Source organism: Polypterus senegalus, chromosome 4 (assembly GCF_016835505.1).
Source record: "Polypterus senegalus isolate Bchr_013 chromosome 4, ASM1683550v1, whole genome shotgun sequence".
Lineage (NCBI taxonomy): Eukaryota > Metazoa > Chordata > Cladistia > Polypteriformes > Polypteridae > Polypterus > Polypterus senegalus.
This window is the reverse complement of record NC_053157.1, coordinates 37,309,606-37,326,477: the sequence shown is the minus strand read 5'-3', so window position 1 is coordinate 37,326,477 and position 16,872 is coordinate 37,309,606. Positions and strand designations below refer to the sequence as shown.

The 16,872-nt window shown below is 37.9% G+C and overlaps 1 protein-coding gene across 7 annotated transcripts in view; it reads right to left on the bottom strand.

Moving 5' to 3' along the window:
- The window catches only part of nedd4l (NEDD4 like E3 ubiquitin protein ligase), a 115,395-nt gene that overhangs the window by 71,267 nt on the left and 27,256 nt on the right, over positions 1–16,872 (bottom strand). For all 7 annotated transcript variants that reach the window (XM_039750469.1, XM_039750470.1, XM_039750471.1 and 4 more), the window contains exons 5-7: positions 13,819–13,954; positions 11,500–11,679; positions 5,485–5,562 (exon numbers count right to left, since the gene is read on the bottom strand). In XM_039750469.1, the coding sequence (XP_039606403.1) occupies positions 5,485–5,562; positions 11,500–11,679; positions 13,819–13,954 (394 nt within the window). The remainder of the gene's footprint in view (positions 1–5,484; positions 5,563–11,499; positions 11,680–13,818; positions 13,955–16,872) is intronic.

The window sequence follows — 16,872 nt, the reverse complement described above, 5'->3', positions numbered from 1 at the left end:
GATCCCTCGCTATATCACGCTTCGACTTTCGCGGCTTCACTCTATCGCGATTTTTTCTCATACACGCTTACGTCACTAGGCATTCACTTTCTGAGAACTTTTATCTAAGCCCCACGACGGCTCCTAAACGCTGCTTTTTCTAAGCCTTCTGACAATAAAACTAAGCGCTGGAGGAAGATGCTTACTATCCAGGAGAAGGTGAAACTCTTCGATATGATTAAAGATGGCAATACCCTACAAAAGCCTCCTCACGCATATGAAAAGATAGCACCAGCAACTGCCTATCAAGATGTTCTTCAGCCGCACACCCAGACACCCACTGGCTAATCCTAGTACTCAACGACACACCTGCTGAAGATACTGCACCACCTCTGAAGACTCTCCTACTGAGGTCGTGCCTTCATAGGTTAGTGGTTGTGTACAAGAACTGTGTGTGTGTGTAATTAAATGTACAGTACAATAATCTACTATATAAAAGCGGTCGGGATTGTCCTTCCGTCCCGTGAGTGCAAAGCGTAGCGGTATTCCGCTTATCACAGACTTACTACTTGCGGCACAAAGCGACGCGATATGAGCAGAGTTCTGGTGCTCCCATCGTTCCCTTGCTTTTGTGTGCGATGCACTGGAAAAATAGAAAAAATTATGTCTCTGGAAATAATTAATGTTGATTGAGTACAAATGCCTCACCACGTAGTAAATATCAGGGGAGATGGTGCTTGCTTATTCTCATCTATAGCTTATTTAGTGCATGAAACTCCGTCCACTCAAGGGGATAAAAAAAACGTAGGTTTTCGGGAGATGTTATGAACATCTATATGTATATAAACACTGACTTTATATATTTTTACTTGATATATCAGACTCATTGTGAATAAATAAACGCTCTGGTCAACATGCAATGGCTGCACCACTGCTTAAGAAGGGAAACCTTTGGCTTTAAAACTCTAAATGCTGCACAACTGTCACATACTGTTAGCTTAAGTTCTTCAATTAAATGAATTAATCTAGCAAAAAAAGTAAGGAAATATAGTGCCTATAAAGTTTTTTCCCCTTCTTGTAAGCTTTCACATTTTATTGTTATATAACATTGAAGTACAGTGGATTTAATTTGCCTTTTTGACAATAAGCAACAGAAAAATCCTCTTTAATGTCAGTAAAAACAGATCTCTGCACAATGGACTAAATGGATTACAAATATAAAACACAAAGTAATTGATCACATAAGTATATCGCCCCCTTTGACACACCAAAGTCAGCACTGGTGCAGCCAATTAGTTTTAATTTAATGGAAATCAGCTGAGTGTAGTCTAAAAGCTCCTGTATCTGGAAGGTCCAACATACACAATGAAGACAAATCCAAACAACTCCATGAAAAGTGTTGGGCACGACTGGAAGACAAATGTAGGAAAACAAAAAAGCAGTTCAAGAGCAAAACGAGAGACAAAATTCAAGGTCGAGAGAAGAAGCAAGAGTTCCAAACTGAAAACAACAAGTGAGGGGAGTCTGCACAAAGCTTTATGAGAGTTTATGTATCCACAGATCAGATCAGGAAATGTCTTCCTAGCTGTCCTTTTATCCTGTGGCACTGATTAAGCTCGGGTCACAACCTCAGAGGTCACGCTACTAGAAATGTGGGGAAACAGGCCTAACAACAGGATTTTGAAATGTTAGCGAATGAGGACCTAAAACAGCATCCAAGATGTTTTAAGCCAAAATACAAAATATAGACAATTATGAATTTCAAGAAAGTAATAGAAACTGAATCCTCAACCTCAACAATCCCTAACACAAGTACAAAATTATACAAACAATCAGCATAAATCTAAATCATGACAACATGGTGATTGAAAAGCACAACTTTGGAAAATATCCAAATCACTCAATATCCATTAGGAAATGGCAAGTTTATGGCACAGCTGTAAATCTGCTTAGAGCAGCTGCCCACAAAAACTGAGTGATCACTTAGGGAGAAAACCAGAGAGGGAGACCACCAAGAGAGCTATGAGAACCTAAAGTAGTTACAAGCTGCAACTGCACAGAATGGAAGACGGTGCCCGAGTGCTTCCTTAATCGCAGCTTTATGAGGGAGAAGAAAAGAGAAAAATGCATGTAACATCTCTACTAGTGTTTGCCAGAAGGCATCTGGGGGACTCTGAAGTCAGCTGGAAGAAGATACTATGGTCCGATGAGAATAAAATGTACATTTTTGGCCATCAAGCTAAACGCCATGTTTGAACAATGCAAATTACCAAAAACAAGTCAGTACTACCCTGGAGTGTAGTGGGGGCAGCATCTTGCTACGGGAATGTTTCTCTGCAGCAGGGCCTGGGAAGGCTTATGAGGGTAGAAAGCAAACAAAGGAAATATTGCAAAATACAGGGAAATCCAGGAGGAAAACCTGATGCAGTCTGCAAGAAACCTGCACCTTGGGGGAAGATTTATTTACCAGTGTAAAAGACAGCCCAGCCACAGACAGACACGACAGCACAAAGGGTTTATTTCTGCTTATTATTTACAATTAGGTTTCCGACCCTCACGATTCCTCAGTCCTTTTAACTCTCGCCTCGCTTCAGCCGCCTCCATTTCTCCTTCGCAAGCTCCGTCTATCTCCTCCCGACTCCGGCCCGTCCACTGGAGTGAGGCGGCCCCTTTTATCTTGCCCCGGATGTGCTCCAGGTGCTGATGATGGTCTTCCGGCAGCACCTCCTGGTGTGGCGGAAGTGCTGCCCTTGCACCCGGAAGCACTCCGGGCATACACAGTTCCTGGAGTGGCTGCACTTTCTCGTGTGGCGGAAGCGCTGTCCTCCAGGGCTCAGGAACCATCCAGGCAGTCCCTTGGTTGGACCGTGGACTCCCACGGGGCTGTGTCTCCCAGCTCCGTAGTCGTGGTCCTGGATGGAAATCAGGGGGGCTGCCCACTTGCGTCCAGGGAAAACACTGCCCCCTTCCCGGTCCTTCCCTGACCCAGGCGTCCTGGTGGGGCAAGGTCCCTGGCCACCTGCCACACTAGCATAACAACAACTCCAAGTATGAAGCCAAAGCTACACAGAAATGGCTTAAAAACAACAATGTTAACATCCTGGAGTGGCCAGATCTCAATCCATTAGAGAATCTGAGGCTGGACTTGATAAAGGCTGTTCACTTACAATTCCCTTGCAACCCGACAGAGCCTGAGCAGTTCTGAAAAGCAGAATGAGGAAAAACAGAGGCACACACAGACTTAAGGCTCTCAGGTCTGCCAAAGGTGCATCTACTAAATAATGACTTAGACGGTGTTAATATTTATGCTACCAATTATTTTGTGTTTTACATTTGTAATTAATTTGAAAGACTTTGCAGAGATCTGTTATCACTTTGTCATTAAAGAGTCTTTTTTCTGCTGATCAATGTCAAACAAGCCAACTTAAATCCACAGTGATTCAATGTTGCAAAGCAATAATAAGAGAAAACTTGCCAAAGGGGTGAATACTTTTTATAGGGACTGCTTAATTAAATTGTAAGACAAATAGTTATTTTTTGCAATTAAAATAGGTATTAGGCATTATTATTTTACAAACGAAGTCAAATGTTTACAGCCTGAGACAAAATGAAAAATAGCCAGCAAAAAACACTCTGACCTTTGCCTGTTTGTCAGAATGGATGCATTACATGAAGCTGAAAGCACAGACACCTAAGAAAAGAAAAGCAGTTCTACAGGCTGACACACTGGAATAAAACAGTTATCAGAAAATTAAAGAAGACCCTATAAGAGAAATTCTGTCACTGCAGCCTGACTAGAGGAACAATCAAACCAGTAGATCTGAATGATCAAAACAAATAATGAAACCTGATTAAGACATGCCTGCTAAAGAAAGGCTTTGTTCATTCTAACCAGCTTCATAATTTGGCTCATTTTTCTTTAACCAAATACACTTAGATCCAAAAATAGGTTGTTCAGCTTTCTTATAAATATCTAAAGAATTAAAAAATCATAATGAAGCAAACTACTTAAAACTCACCCGTTTTCACTTTTTTGAAAGCTTTTGGTTGAAAACCCTAATCAATTGCTCTAGCTACAAGAAAGGAAGTCTTGCTATAAGGTAAAAATATTTAGAAAAAATAGGACATACCTAAAAACTGAAAAGAAAAATACATAGTGTGGAATAAAACTAGCATTAGGTAGAATTAAGAAGTCTTAATAAGCTTGGATGGAAAGTGTCAGTTACAAACCAAGCTTAGTGTGAACTGATATCAGCAGCCATGGAAGTCCAAAAGGAGAAGAGGTTGAGACCTCTAGAATTTAAAAAAAGGGCCATGCCTGCAAATCTTAAAATTCACGCTGGGAATTAAGAACACAGCTGGCAGGCACACATGAGAGATTTGACAATCTGGATCTGATGTCCATTGTTCTACAGCACAGGGCAAATGAAACTTCTTCAAAGCTAGCCACTGTGAGACTCCTTAATTTAAATGGGCAGTACAGCACAGTGGCCTTCATTACACTGCCACCTCATGACCTAATCTTGTGCAAATGAAAGAATCCTGTACCACGCTGCAAGTAAATATTAGGTGCATCAGATTTGTAACATTGGGTTTATTAAGCCATCCAGCTGCCAAAGCTCACAGCAAATATTGCACATTATAATTAAAAGTACAGACACTTGAGCCAAACTTTTGCTTTATTTTACTGTTAAGTCAATACACTTGGAGACTGACCCATTAAAAAGGATGACTCTATTACACTGTTCCATTCCATTTGAGCGGCTATGCTCGGGTCCCTAACCCTAATTTGGGATCATTGGGGTGTCTGCCATGTGGTGGGTGCGCCAGCGCATTGTATCAGGGTATGCTCCCAACCAACCTCTCTAAATGAGGAAATTAATAATCAGGATAAAGAACTGCAAACGCTGCATGAAGAATGTAATTTAATAATTAGGAAGAAAAGTACACACGTCTATCAACTTTTGTGTAGTCAAGAAAGACATTCTTCCATTTAAATAATCACAGCATTTATGCACTCTGCCTGCAAGGCAAATCATGAATCACGAGTGTATAAACGGCCATCAGCCACCTTCCACAACGCTTAATTCCTTCAGCAAGCGACAGCCTTGACTGATAAATTATGCAGTGTGTTAAAATTGTTGTACGAATGTGTCACAAGAAATGACTGCAGGAATGTAATACATTATTAGGTACCAATACAAGAACATATCTGGCACTGTTCTACTGGACAGCATCCTCATGCTTTTCAACTAAAACAAGACCTCTCACCACAAGTGGCAAAACTGAATTTTCTTTCTACTGTTCCACTCTTTCTAGTTGGCAAAAATATTTCAACACTCAATCAATAGAAAGATAATAATTTTATCCTGTCTTGCTTAATGAAAGCATCCAAGAAAACAACATAAAAGATAGAAATAACTTTCTAGTCTGCTTAATGGTGCCAGGAAAGGTAGCTGGGAAATACAAAATGCAAGGATGATCAAGAATGTATTGCTTATTTACCGGAGGGAGAGGCTGAGCCTGTTCACTGACTCCATCCGTCATACTAGCTGACCGCAGTCTGGATGATGGCTGACTCTGCTGTAAAATGAAACAAACAAACAAAAAAATTATTAGTTATCCTTTTTTAAGACATAAATTAGAACTTGGTCATTCAATCAATCTGGGGACGGTAAGCACATCAAGTAACTTTTAAGACCCAAGTTTCAAAGCGCAAGGTTAAAAACTAGGAAAACCTTCAACAAAGTATCCTTTGGATGGCAACTGCCCTTCCCCAGAATCTTACTTTCTTTATTCACTGCTTCACTAGATAATACAGTAAAAAAAAAAAAAAAGTCTTAAATTTAAGGCATCAAAGATAATTTACAAAACAGTACATTTGTGCTACCTAGCACTTGAAGCTGGTTACATCAAGCAATTTTATGCCAGTGTACCATCCTGGGTAGAACTATAATTTCAATTTCACATTAAATTTTACAAAAGTAAATTAACTCGCTGATGATAAAAAAATAACACAATAAGACATTTTAAACATTTGGTATGTCAACAAAGTTGAGGCATGAAAAGTAATCAATAATTTGCTGTGATGTATGAGCCCTGTTTGCTTTATGCATACACTGCATGTGCATTACTGAATGCTTTTTGTTTATTGCACCATTCTGAGTAAGCTCTAGAGACTATCGTGCGTGAAAATCCCAGGAGATCAGCAGTTACAGAAATACTCAAACAAGCAGGTTGGACGCCAACAATCAAGCCTCAGTCCAATTTACTGAGATCACAATTTGGCCTCATTCTGGTGTTTGCTGTGAACATTAACTGAAGCTCCTGACCTGAATACACATGATTCGATGTGCTGATTAGATAACAGCATGGACAAGAAGGTGTACAGGTTCCTAATCATTAGATCAGAGTGTGTATGTTATTATCAAGAGTTGGGAGTACTGTGTTAGTAATATAACATGTTATTAATATCATAAAATTTCTTTTCTGTGTCTTTTTATATAAAGCACTCCATTTGAAAAATAATAATACCAAAATTACCTGGACCTGAAAAGTAATATTATTACTATTTATTTTTTTTAAACAAACTGCTAAAGGTCCACATTGATTTTTTTTCTCTCTGTGTTAGCTGCAGCTCCCAGCATGCATTAGATTTTTTTTGTTAAATTATATGCTTTCATAAAATATTCACAAAATAGCATTGCATTGTGAACAGTGACTATAAGTACATAATAAAAAAGATGTCAGGATAAACAATTCAATGTGTCATAATATAAGTTTTTGTTGCTTATTTATTTATTTATGTACTCATATAATTATCCCTCAATTAATTTCTTTCAGTGACACCGCTCACCACATGAAATATGCCTCAAAATAAAAAACGGCCATTTTCACCCGTCAAAGTTGAAAGTTTGGGCTCTAGTGAGCACTGTTTTTTGACTGATGAACTGTCAGTATAGTGCATGCTCAAAGACTGGCCAGATTTACAGCGTGAAGTGGCTACTTTAATTCAGGAAACTCTGAATTCACAACACAAATCTGAAGTGTTTGCTGTAAATGTAGTCCTTGAAGCCCATCCACTCTTCTGACGATTCACCAGTCATAACATACTACTCTTTACAGCCCACCCTCTCAACTTTGATGGGAAAAAAATGGCAGTTTTCATTTCAAGGCATATTTTATGATGCATGCAGTGTCACTGCTATAAATAAATGAAGAAATAATTAAATACGTTCATAAATAAATAAACATTTAAATCTTTATAATCACATGCTATTGTGTTTTTATTTATTTCCTGTTCCATTTCCCAAGACATTTGTGTATGTATTTATTTAATTGTGCTCAAAGTATTTATAAAAAAAAAAAAACAAGACATTTTGCTGCTGCTGTTATGCTTTCTACAGCCCAGAAGAGAACAATGAACATTGATGAGCCCATCGGGGGGGTTAAATAACATGAGAAAAAAGAGCCAAGTAGTCCTCTCTGTAGAGATTTGCTGCCTTTGTTCTGATATCTCCATTGAGAAGGGCACTTGCCCTACACTCCCAAGAGGTGCTCCTGCTGGACACAGACAGAATGAGCACAACACTAACTAAAGACACCGACAGGACACTCACTGATTGCTCTTTACTGATAATTCCACTTTGGCCTTTATTGATTGTGTATGTAAATGAGCCTCTGATGGATTACCACTCTGTGCAGGACCTCCAACTAATAATTACTGAAATGTTTGCCTTGCACTTCAGGGGCCTTGGGTTATTTATGGCTACCTATGGCTATGAAATGGATTGTGATAATGTTATGTCAAGTTAAATGGAGAGCAAACAAAGTGATGAACAATAAAAAAAGCTTAATTGTAAATACTGACGCTGCAATAAGCTGCACGTCACATAATTTACTCTATGCACAATAACATGGTACAGGCACATCTTGCGTAATGGTGACATACAGTATGGTTCGACCAGAGCGTTGTTAGTTGATTTTGTCATTTAAAACGTTGATGTATGTTAAAGGGGACAGGGCGTGCCTGTTTCTGATGTCATTTTCGCCACATTACAAGGCTCCACGTCTGCATGCAGGGACAGGCCTCTGTGTCATTTTTGCACTCATAACATATCAAGTACACACCTGACCTGACGTAACATACCCTAAGCTAATATAACCTTAAGTAACCTAACATTAGCATGATACATATGTCACATAAATTAATAATAACTGAAATATGGCAATAATAATACATTAATAACAATATTAATATTGTAATATGACCTTCTACAATGGCATTTCAACACTTTTCAATTTCATTTATTGAATCTCTATGAAAGTTCCATTGATAAATTGCAAAATCTTTTGCTGGAACATTATTAATGGAGTTATGACTGTACTTTGCATCACTTTTTGCAGTTAAAAAATGCAAGCAACCAAGAACACAGTGTTGCTGTATAAATTGAAAAATATATTCATTTAAGAGTATTTTATTGTTAATTTTGAATGATTACTTTTCATATAATATGTATTTTCTTTTGTAATATTTGTAATACTGTACCATTCATTTAAATGTCCCGACATTACTTGTGCATTGTGGGTGGGGCCACAGGAGGCGGGGCCTTTCTGAAGTCACCACTCCTAAGTCCTCCCCTCTGGCTATTTAACCACAGCAGAAAAGTCTCAGCAGCAGGATGACATTATTTTTGAAGAGTTCTGTATTGCTATTTTTGTTGGACTGTCTTGATTTATTTGATGGATTTATTTTGCTTCTGTCTCCCATTTTCTTTTGTGGTTTGTGGATTTGGAATTTTTTGTTGTTCTTTTTTGCCTTTTTTTGCTCTTCTGAGTATTTTCTTCTATTTGTGTTAATAAAATCATTATTTAAGAAATGTTTGTTTGTTTGCCCTTTGTACTGTACACAAGCTCAGGGTTTATGGTAACCCCTCCTCTTGTGGGGACTTTGTAATATTTTTGGGACATTTCTGTTTATTTTGTAAGCTCATCTTGCTTGAGGTCTACTGGACCAGAAGCCTAAAGTTAGTAGTTCTGAAGCTAACTGGAGAGAGAGTTAGGCTATGACCCTGCCTTTATGGTCCTTTTAGGAATACTCACACCCTGTGCTGTGTTTGGGACTCCTAATCAAAACAAAGAGTAATAATAATACACATAAAAGTGGCAGATCACAAAAAGACATCTTGCACCATTTTATTGCCAGTATCCCTAAATAGCTGATTTTATATACATTATATATACCATAAACTTATACAAACACCCACAGTTCCCCTTAGAGATTTTGCTATTACTAAAAGTGTTTGATCCTGACCGTTTAACCAAAAGCTCGTATTATATTTGTTTGAAATGAGCTTGGGATTGTTATTGTGTTGAAAGATGAAAGTTTTGCAAAACGTCATTCTTCCTACACGCACAGCAAAATGAAATAAAATCTGTTCAGATTTCTCAGGAGTCATCAGTCCATTGATTTGAACAGATCACTGGAGGAAAAGCACCTGTTTCATCCTGGGTAAATTGATAATGCTAAAGATCCCTGTGTGTGTTTGTCACAAGAATCCCTCAAGCCTACGAAAATATTCATAATGCTGAGCCACCTTAAATTCCCTTGCATCTTGTCATCAGCGTCTTTGTTTTGTAAATGTGTCAATCAGCACAAGCAGCAAGCAGCCTGCTCACTCAAACCACACGGTCAGACACAAAATTCTCAGAGCAGAAGCCTCATTATCTGGGAGTTAGGTGTCAAGAATTGAATAGGGTAAATAATATATTGTTATTTGTAAGTTACTTGTCTGCAACAGTCTGGGTACATGAAGGATGACAGGAAATGCGAGGCAAGAAATGCTAAACACTCAACTAAAAGGGAAACTTTTTTCATGGTATAATGATAATGACAAAATCCTAACGTGAAGTGTATAATGTGTGAAGACTGAAGTTCCAATATCCAGTAAACACTTTTACAAAATGAGTAACAAAACAAGTGTGCTTTTATTCAAGAATATAACCGATGAAAAGAAATTATTCAAGTTACATGTTGCTGTCAATGTGTAAAAAATGAAGCCAGACTATCACTCAAGTCATGAAGAAATGACTTTAAAAATACCAAAATTATACTTCAAGCTATAGAATGAATGAAACTCTCAAGGGCAATGGTGTAGCATAAGTGCATGAAAAACAGAAAATAATAAAAATAATAATAATAACAATAATACAAATTGTTCTGTCATTTCTAGAGCTGACACCCTGAAATGTTTATAGAGCTAGAAATGAGACACTGATACTAATTAGCTATTGCCTTCTGTGTTAATATCATTATTGTACCACCAGACTTATGCATTCATTCAAGGCAATTTACAATATTTTACAAATATATTTTTTGACATTTGTAGTACAGGCAGGTTTAAGGGCAACCGTCTAATTTCTTATGGTCATTTTTTATAGCTAACAATACTCTTTTATGTTGATTGGGTGTGAAACAATGCAGCTGTCCCTGTGTAAAGCTCAGTAGAAGAGCAGATCAGAGACCTCACTGGTCCAGCATTGAGCACTTGGAAGAACTCAGATCTCAAGAGTGAAAATGTGGAAGTTAGGGGATATGAAATACTACTCTTCACCCAAAAATTATAGAAAACTATGACTGTGCCAAATTTAAGTTAGTCCTTGGCATGGAATAAACCTGCAGCCTGGTCTGTTGGCATCTGTTCAGTTTTGTCAGGAGTCATCATTGCATCGATTTGAACAGATCCCTTAGGAGTTCTTCAGCCTCCATTTGATGTAACAATTGACACCTAGGAGGCCTCTCTTTAGTAAAAGTGAAAAATCAGTTGAAAATTCCCTGTTGTGTTTACAATGCAATCATTAAAAAAGCACAGAAATACTATACAATCTGAGTATATTCCAATATCAGTCAGTTGGATTTAAACCATTTTTAAATATATAAACATTTGCAGTGTAGAGCAGCTGAGTTATAAGATTACCAGCTCCACAGACGGTGTCACTAAACTGCATCAAGACTTGGTGTGAGATAAAAAATAATCAACTAACCTCTAGATAGATAGATAGATAGATACTTTCTACACAGTTTTGCTGATATACCAGTATAAATTAGGACATTGTCTGATTATTATTAATCAATCTCTATACCATCTCATTATTGTTTTAATGATAACAGTAAATATTTTGGTATATTATGAAATCTTAAAATGTGAGTTGAGATTTTTCAATTTTCCCCTTGTGTATGCATACTTTATTGTAAAATCTGTTTACATAAATTCATTTTTAAAATGACATTCACTAACATACATTACACTGAATGGCTTCCTGCAAGTTTATTTGTTTTTATCTGTTACAGATAGAACACACATGAATGAGAATTACATTGCTTTCAGCATAAATTAAATGTTAAAAATAGCAGAATAATCCTGAAACTGGAATTTCCATTGAGAGTATTTGCATGCAGTTAATAAATACCTTCCTATTTGTTTAGCTAGCCGTACTTTTTCTTAAAAACAAGTCACATACCATAACCATGCCCAGCTGCTCGCCATTTGTGTCAGGACAGAGCTGTAGTCTGCGGTTCAGCTCTTCTGAGAAGTCTTGAGGGCTGCTCTGAGGAGCTGCAGTTGGCGAGGCAGGTGGAGGAAGAGACTGGTTCAGGGTGTCCCCGGGAAGGCTGACCTCTTCAGAGATCGAATCCCAAGTCTACAAGAAAAAGCAAACATCTTCAATACACTGAAATGATTGCAGAGAAATTTTTACTTCTGTTTTCATGAGGGAAAAAATGCACGTAAGGAGAAGTGGTCGGATCATCTGCTGCGAGCTGCGTGTTTTGCTTGTCGCTTGTTATTGTTTTAAGAGATGGGAGCAAGTTATAGTGTCTCTTGCGGGACTTCAAATGTTCTTCTGAGAAGATCACGTCTCGTCTCCCTAGTCTGCCTGCTCAAGATTTTTTTAGAGAGATATTTTTTGACAGTTGTAGTACAGGCAGGCTAAAGGGAAGCAGTCACATTTCTTATAGTCATTTTATAGCTTAACAGTACTCTTTCATGTAGATTTAAAAAAAAAAATAAACGGAGGTGTGAAACAATGGAGCTGTCTTTGTAAAAAGTTGAGGAGAAGAGCAGATCAGAGACCCAACTGGTCCAGCATTGAGCTAGTGGAAGAACTCGGATCTCAATAGTCAACATGGCCGTGTAGGGGATGGCTGCCCATATGAAATACTACTCTTCACCCAAAAATGATAGAAAAGCTATGACGGTGCCAGTTTAAGTTAGTCCTTGGCACGGAATAAACCTGCAACCTGGTCTGTTAACATCCACTGCTTTAGCAACTACACCACACTGCCCACCACCTTTGTGACTTTAAAGGGTTTTAGTACAACTGTGGTCATAATTAGCACCCTTGCATTTTGGTCAAATCAGGTACAATATCTCCCTATAAAAAGTGTGCAGTGAAACTTCTATAGTGTATATGCACTCATTTTCTTTTTGAGCTACAAATCAGCATAGGGTCGATTAAACAGGAAATTTGAGGAAACAATATAAAATATGAAAAGTAACCACTGTACGCACCAATTATGGTCACCTTTTGAACAATTCAAATGAGTGTGATTAGTAGAACTTGATTTCTACTGCAGTAAAATTAAACGCACCTGTGATAAACTGACAGTACTCACATGATTCAAACAATCATCAACCAATGAATGATGGCTTTAACTTTTAAAAAGTTATCCCTTATTCCTTTTTGATAATGCTGAAGTCAAGGTCACTAGAGATGGCTTTGTACTTTTTGTGCATTTACACTGATCAGCCCCAAGTGACAGGTGAAGTGAACAACATTGATAATCTTGTTACAGTGGCACCCATCAAAGGGTGAGATATACTAGGCATCAAATAAGCAGTCAGTTCCTGAAGATGATGTGTTGGAAGAAGGAAAATGGGTAAGTGTAAGGATACCGAGTGACTTTGACAAGGGACAAAGAACCTCCCAGGACACAGTGGGAAGAGGAAAATGTATCAAAGGACACTCTGAAGGTTGGTGTGAAATGTTGAAAAAAAAAAACTATGTAAAACATCCAAAGGAGATTAAAGCTGACCCGGAGCAATCCGAGGTGATGGCTTCAACCTTTACCATACATATGCTTTATATATTAGAATGACAAAAACTTTACAAAGGTTGAACACGATTAAACTGAACTGTCCAGTTTTTAAACTGGTGTCACACTACAGGTTTTTTTTATAACAACTTCTAGCTGGAGAGCAAGTCAAATGTAACAACTGCCTCTGAAGGTGACCACTTGTATGACCAGGACTGGCAAAGGGGGACTAATCACTAATCATTTCCTCCTGACTATTCATCTTATGCTTTAGTTTAGTGCGTACAGTTTTCGGCTTCAGGATACATTTATGACACAGTAAAGTGTCCAGGAGAGGAAGTGCAGGGGTATGAGGGTTTGTTTGAGGTCATCACGACTGGGACTTTTATTGTTATGACCTACCATGGATCCCCAGTGCCTCCAGGAATGCTGTTGACTAGACCTTTTGATTTCCTCTTCTCTGTTATCAGCTGGCCATATCTCGATTGTTATGTGATTTGTGAATTTATAATTGTCGAGATTTGCATATACTGCATGTTTCATTTGTTTTGATTTTGTTTATATCGTAACTGTTGTATTTTTTTGTAACCTGAACTGCAAATATCTGTAAGCTGATGGTGCCTGTACTGAGTCAAGAAAAATACACAAAAATACAAAGGTTGGAAAATAAAGGAATCAAAAAATTTGCCTATTAAATGACAAAGAAAAAAATGCAAGCTTGGCATGGTAGGCAAAATTCCCCTTACATCATCAATATCCCTCGTCTCAATTTGCTCGTGCTCCAGGTCTTCACTGATGTGTCGTCTGGAGCGGAACACCCTGTGAGCTTCTTGGTTGATTTGTCTGATATGGTTGTCATTTTCAGTTTCAGTTGCCAAATCCCTAAGAAGCATAAAAGAGTATTTTAAAATTCAAAACTACAGCATTAACAAAATCATTAATACAAAAGGCTTAAAAAATAACGAATGCTATAAACAATCACATAAATACACGAGTCTGCATTAACAGTACAGCAGCTGTGCACAGCAGACACTGTCACTTTCATCAGGTCCTTTCAAACCAGGGACTTGTTGCATATTGGATTATAATTATGTAAGAACACATGTCAGGTTAATGTGTGCACAACACATATCATGCAATAACTAAGACTAGGCTTACAAACTGGAATTCTTTGACTGTTGCAAACATATTTTCCAAAGGCTTTTGCTTCAAGTGTGGTCTGTTAATGTGTCAATTATAAGAAAATAAACTGAACAAAAAAGTCTGGTTTAATGCAGAAGCTAAATAAACACATTGCAAGTCTATAAAATCCCACCTACTCATCCATATCGATTGTGCGTCATTAGCTCAGGTTAAGCCATATCACAAAGTCTTATAAGCTGGACAGGTGGGTTCCTACTAGAAGTGTTACACCTCCGGCTGGGTTTATAGTATTATAATGACTAAAATGTGAAATCACTTCTTGGTCTTTCATTTTACTCCCTCCAATATGCAGCAAATATGACATTTACAGTTTTGAAAATTGACTAACATGCAGAAATATCTGTGTGTTTCTTACAGCATTCTAACTTTAGAAAATTACAGCCATTCTGACGAGGACAATCCATCAAAGGTTGTTGATTGAACATTTATTCAAAATGAGGAAATGTTCTGCCTGAATAAATCCAGTTTTAGGGCTATGGAGATCTGCAGTCTACCCCAGCAGCATCAGGCACAAGAATTGGATTGGGTATTGGCGCATCGTAAGAGATACATTCACACAACCACACTAACTTACAACAAGACACTCGACAGCTTTTAAATGACCTAAAACAGGAGGAAAGCCCAGAGTGCCAGGAGGAAGAGTCAAGCAGACATATGGAGGATGTGCAAACACCACACAGATAATGACGGGACTGAGATTTGAATCTGCATTGTTTCAAAAGCATCCCTGTCCATATTAAAATGCCCAAAAATGCACATGGTGGTATCCTTTGCCTACACTGGGCATGCACAAATCAGCGTCAAACTGCTTGAAGGGACTGCACAGTGAACACTTCAGATCCCTGTGAAAATCAGATTCCCATGTGCTTTTTGGGCTTTCATAACTGTTAGCACAGGCAGAAGACTCTGACAGAGTGTTTAAATCATAGAAAAACGAAAGGAAATCTTTAAGGAACTGGAGCAAATCGTCCCTGTGTCACGTTAATGCACAGATTACAGCCTGAAAGTAACTGTCTTCAGAACTCGCAATGGTTATCTTGTAATTAAATAAAAACAAATCAAATGTTAAAAAGACATCTAAAAAAAAATGTGTAGCTCCATGTTCATTTGCAAGATAATTGATAATAAGCAGTGCACAGCTATTGGAGCACATCTTACAGCAAGCAACATTTGCAACTAAAAAAATAGATAAAGAAATTGCGTGCATCTATAGCGTTGCTTAATTGTATTTGTCCTGTAATATTGTGAGCTCGGGTGTTTTCTACATCCATCCATTTGTTAAGCGCCTTGCTGTTAATTTTGCTATGGAGTGTACTCTTCCTTACTGAACAGATAATTTTAAGTAATAAATGTTGATCGAAGGCTGTCAAGTCAGCTATTTACAATTTTTACTAACTTATTTTTACTAACTAGGAAAAGAAAATCTGAACACATTGCTCAAGTTTTGATGTCACTACACTGGTTGCCTGTGTCATTCAGGATTGACTTTAAAATTCTGCTTATGGTTTATAAAGCCTTAAATAATCTCGCTCCATCTTATATATCGGAATGTCTGACACCTAATATTCCAAATCGTAACCTCAGATCCTCAAATGAGTGTCTCCTTAGAATTCCAAGAACAAAACTTAAAAGAAGTGGTGAGGCGGCCTTCTGCTGTTATGCACCTAAAATCTGGAATAGCCTGCTAATAGGAATTCACCAGGCAAATACAGTAGAGCAATTTAAAACACTGCTGAAAACACATTACTTTAACATGGCCTTTCTATAACTTGACTTTAACTTAATTCTGATACTCTGTATGTTCAATTCATCATAATAACTATTCACAGTGGCTCCAAAATCCGTACTGACCCCAACTCTCTCTTCTGTTTCTTTTTCCGGTTTCTTTCACCTACTCAAAGCATCATGATGCACCAACATTGATGGACTGAAAGCCAGAAGTCTATGTGACCATCATCATCAGGTCCTTCCATGAAAACCCTAAATCCAAAGAGGACTGTTTCATTTATGTTAGGTAGATTGCCCAGAGGGGACTGGGTGGTCTCATGGTCTGCTACCCCTACAGATTTTATTTTTTTTCTCCAGCATTTGGAGTTTTTTTTTTGTTTTGTTTTTTCTGTCCACCCTGGCCATCAGACCTTACTTATCCTATGTTAATTAATGTTGACTTATGTTTATTTTTTATTGTGTCTTCTATTTTTCTATTCATTTTGTAAAGCACTTTGAGCTACATTGTTTTGTATGAATATGTGCTATATAAATAAATGTTGATTGATTGACTGATTTACTGTAACAGTAACACTGCTGGCCACAGGATTTATCACAGAACAGTAGCAACCGGCAAAAAATGGGCTTTTTACGCATGTATGCAGTATTCATACAGGCAAGCAGCAGACCAGCTCCATGCAAAGTAACTCTTTTATACATCCATCCATCCATTTCCTAACCCGCTGAATCCGAATACATGCTATGTTGAAAAGGGTCCGTGAAGGGAGACTAATCAGGGAATAAGTGATTGTATGGAGCAGGATCCAATCAGAGAAGGGCCAGGACATAAGCACAGACCAATCAGAGCATGAGTAGAGTATCGGTTTCAG